The following is a 4,402-nucleotide window of genomic DNA, read 5'->3' as shown; positions in this document are numbered from 1 at the left end:
AACAAAAATTAACAATTACTCCTACCGTACTATGTATAAACATTAGCGGGCTAATTAATGGGTGTCACTTGAGTGATATTGGGGTGTCAATGTTACGTGACATTTGCCAAAAACTTAAAATAATTTCTAGTTTCTACTCGTTTCCTTTTGCATGGCTGCAAGTTGAGGGCAAAATTTTATTAGAGCTTCAAGCTATAATAGCTTACCCTCTAACTTGAAAAGAGGGCTGTGATGCATACTATATACCCTAAAGTCTAAACTTTACAAAGAAAAATATGGGGTTGGCATCAATTGATGAAACTTCCAACAGTGGAGATTTTCACAAAATACAAGCATTTATGATTATGTGAAAAGCAATTCATTATTCATAAATAGTCTCATTCCACTGTGTGCTTTACAAAATGCACCATATTGTGAATCCAAAATCTGAAATATAATTATGGAGGACCAAGATTGAGTTCATTTATTAACGAAAACAAAAGTTGAATCTACAATCCGTAAATATTTAAGCAATCATTTTGCACGTGTTGGCTTATTAGTAAATTAGTTAAACTTTCATTCATTGATAACAATATTGCAAGGTCGCATTTCACAATCAACCATAAATATCGCATATGTGATATCAATGAACAACATTGATCATTGAACAACTAGATAAGTTTCGGCTAAACTTTCCACATGTGTATGCTTCAGAACTAAAACCGGTATGAAAATTTCAAGGAATAAAACCAAAGAACGTGTATTTATTGAAATATTTAGTATAAATAACAAAATAAATTATTCCATAAACATAAATAATTCAAAATGTGAAATCAATTAATCTCTTCAAGGCTAGACCGTAGACACCGCCTTGCTAACGATGTGTTGTCGATGCTCACCTTATGCGTGCCTTCAATATCTTATGTTAGTTCGATGCATCACCACAAGACTTCTTTATCTCAACCAAATAAAAAGACGGAGCGAACAAACCATACCCAGAAAAATAAATTTAGTGGATCATCAAAACATACAATATACCCTAAACCTTACACAAAAAAATATGGATTTTATAACTACTGTTGCAATTTTTACAAAATATGCTGTTGTGATTATGTGAAAAGCTATTCCTGAACATTCTAAAGAATGCACCATATACTACACAGAAAATCCAAAAACTAAATAAATAAATTTAGTGATCTGGATTTAGTTATGGAAGTTGAATTGACAATTGGTCTGTATTATTTTTTTTTTTTTTTGAAACAGCTTATATTATTAACACCGAAATATACAAGAAGTACAAATACAAAGTGTCGGCCATAACGCCAGAACAGAAAACAGCACTGCCAAAAAAGAAAACTGCTGATAGCAGCAGCCAACTAGCAGGCAAAAAAACACCCGGGCCTAAACCGCCAGCAAAACAGAAACCAGCAAAAACCACAAAATGATACAACAAAAACAGAAGGACGGAAATGCATCAGTCACCAACAACTTGAACTACTAAAAGTCCTGGACACCTCTAGAACTGCCCCTCCCATCAGTCACCAACAAATTGGTCTGTATTAATTAAAGCAATGTTTGTTCAAGCATTGACTTATTGGTGAAATATTTAAAGTTTCATTCGTTCATTGATTCATCCATTCATAATAAAATGAAAAGGTCACATTTTATAACCAGCCATACATGGTATATGTAGCAACAATGAATTACATTCATAACAAAGAAATAAGATAAGTTTTGGCTAGACTTTTCTTGAATTTGCATGTTTCATGACTGAAACTAGTAATAAAAACAATTCAAGTACCAAAATCAAGGATGTATATAACATGGAAAAATGAGTTACTGAAATTTTTGCTTTAAACATTGATAAGTTCAATCATCATACTAAAATTTATTACAGAAGAAAATAATTCAAAATACACGAAATCAACGAATGTCTTATGTACTAGACACCATCTTGCTAATGTTATGATGTTGCTCACTATGCCAAATCCAAACAATATCTTTGAGAGCTGGTCTTATGTGTTCATTCAATATCTTATGGTAGTCCAATGCATCACCACACGACTTCTTTAACTCGACCAAAAAGAAAGATGGAGCAAACTCGAATATTTCAGCAGAAATGGTAAGCGGCCCTTTTGGAAGATCCTGCAGTCTCTCTAACTTCAACATCTCTCCATTATTCTTTACTATCTTCATCTTCAAAATGTGTGCAATATCCTCTATTGTTGATATGATAGAGGAGGCCGAGCTCACGGAGGTAAACTTGATGTCTTCAATTTCATCATCATTCCTCTCAAAAAGGACAGACAAATCAAGTCTTGCAGATAAAGAAAGTATGTGAAAAGCATTAAGATATTTCGGTTGAACCGATTCTTGATTTGGATCAACAACAACACTTTCATTTTCATACAACTCAATAGATTTATCAGACTCAAAATCTGCAGCCGCATCTGGAACATCTCTTTCGACTTTAACGGTTTTCAAATGCAATCCTTTTCTAAACCAAGGATTTTCCATTATTTTAGTAGTAGATATTCTAGCACTCAGATTCGGATTAAGAATTTTGGTTAACAGTCTTTTTAGGTCAATTGAAAACCAACTCGGATAATTGTATTTTCCGTGTATGATGTTCCTATGCATTTTTCTTTCGCTCAAATCATAAAAAGGCAACCCTCTTGCCAAAAGAGCAAATAAGATTAATCCACTAGACCAAACATCAGCTTTCTCTCCATAATAACCTTTTCTAAGAACAACCTCTGGAGCTACATAATCTGGAGTTCCACACAATGTTTGCAACATTATGTTACGGCGATGGGATTCTACAAACGTACCCAATCCGAAATCTGCTATTTTGAGGACACCATTCTCATCCAGAAGCAAGTTTTCAGGCTTCAAATCTCGATGGTATACACCCTTGTTATGGCAAAAATCTAGAGCACTGATCAACTGTTGAAAATATTTTCTTGCTTGATTCTCATTGATTTGAACCTTATCTATTTTTTCTGAAAGATCTCCACCTTTGGCATACTCTAAGACTAAATAAATTTTTGTTTTGGTGGCCAAAACCTCGTAAAGGCGCAAAACATTAGGGTGTTTAACTTTTCTCATAATCGAAATTTCTCGCATAATTTGGACTCGCATTCCGACTTTTAGAACCTTTTCCTTGTCAATAACCTTTACTGCAACATTGTCACCAGTTCTCAGGTCCCTTGCATGGTAAACTTTTGCGAAGTTTCCTTGGCCTAATTTTTTGCCAAACTCATACTTATTCATTAATACTTTCCCATTTTTTTCCATTGTATGATTAAAACCACAAGTACGAACCAAGATTATCTTAATCTTTTGTATGTGTTTGTTCCTCGCCAGTGTCTATTCAAATGATAAGAATGAGAAAATAAATATAAAAAAATGGCAAATTTAAGAAAATAATATTAAGTTAGAGACAAATTTTGAAAGATCCAAGACATGAGTCCATGAATAAGTTATTTATATTACGCAAGATAAAACAAAAATGAAATTGTTTACATATAAGCAATAAGCTAAAAACAACTTATGAACACATCAATAGTTGTTTTCATAAGTTCTTCAACAAAAAAAAAACGCAATTGTTTATGTCTATAATTAAGGTCAAATGAGTCGATCCAAAGATGCTCAATAACTTGACATATATGAAGTTTGTCTGAACATACACATTGATTTAAAAAAATAATGAAACAAAAACACAAACAAAAAAACACATAATTTTGGCTTCAAAGTTCTTTAAATGTTAGCTACATCACTGATGACAAAGATGTTGCCGTTCCATTATATTATCAATGGGCCCCTTGTATAGAAATACTTGTTTTGCTTGATCCACCTGTACATTTATAAGTAAATATCAACTATACTCGATAAAGTTGAATTGCCATGATTTTTTTTTTTATGGAAATAAATAACCTAGTGAAATCACAAAGGGTGTTATAAAAATTGAAACTTGGACACTCATAGTGTTATAGAATAATTAGACCATCAAAAGAAACAAAGAATCAAACAAAACAAAGCAAAGCAAAGGAGGAACTAAAAGGGTTCATTGTATGCGGTTTCTTTTGATCAAACATTCAAATATGAAAAAATAAGCTAGTTATATGGTGCATAAGTGAAGTAAGTGTTGTACCATTCACAAATTTATTTCCGCCATTGGATCGAGTGAGATATGGTGGAATTTATTAATCTAATAGTGGAGAAGAAAACTGTGTATAGTATAACACTATTTTTCTTGTGCTTTATACAATTAGTCTAAAAAATTAACTAAAATTACCAAGCCGAGTTTTAAACAACATTCACAAACTACAACAATAACAAGTCAAAGTAAGAGAATCACAAACTAAAGAAGAATAGAGATAGAGAGAAACAAATCGTTACCGCTTGAAGAGAAGAGAAAGCC

General features: G+C 32.5%; 1 protein-coding gene across 1 annotated transcript; it reads right to left on the bottom strand.

Moving 5' to 3' along the window:
• Nucleotides 1-1,914: 1,914 nt before the first annotated feature.
• LOC25485212 (CBL-interacting protein kinase 2) lies at nt 1,915-3,332 on the bottom strand. Its single transcript, XM_013614390.3, has one exon. The coding sequence runs from the start codon at nt 3,274-3,276 to the stop codon at nt 1,915-1,917; it is 1,362 nt and encodes a 453-aa protein (XP_013469844.1). The 5' UTR covers nt 3,277-3,332.
• Nucleotides 3,333-4,402: the final 1,070 nt, after the last annotated feature.

This window comes from Medicago truncatula, chromosome 1 (assembly GCF_003473485.1).
Source record: "Medicago truncatula cultivar Jemalong A17 chromosome 1, MtrunA17r5.0-ANR, whole genome shotgun sequence".
NCBI classification, from domain to species: domain Eukaryota; kingdom Viridiplantae; phylum Streptophyta; class Magnoliopsida; order Fabales; family Fabaceae; genus Medicago; species Medicago truncatula.
This window is presented reverse-complemented; position numbering and strand designations above follow the sequence as displayed.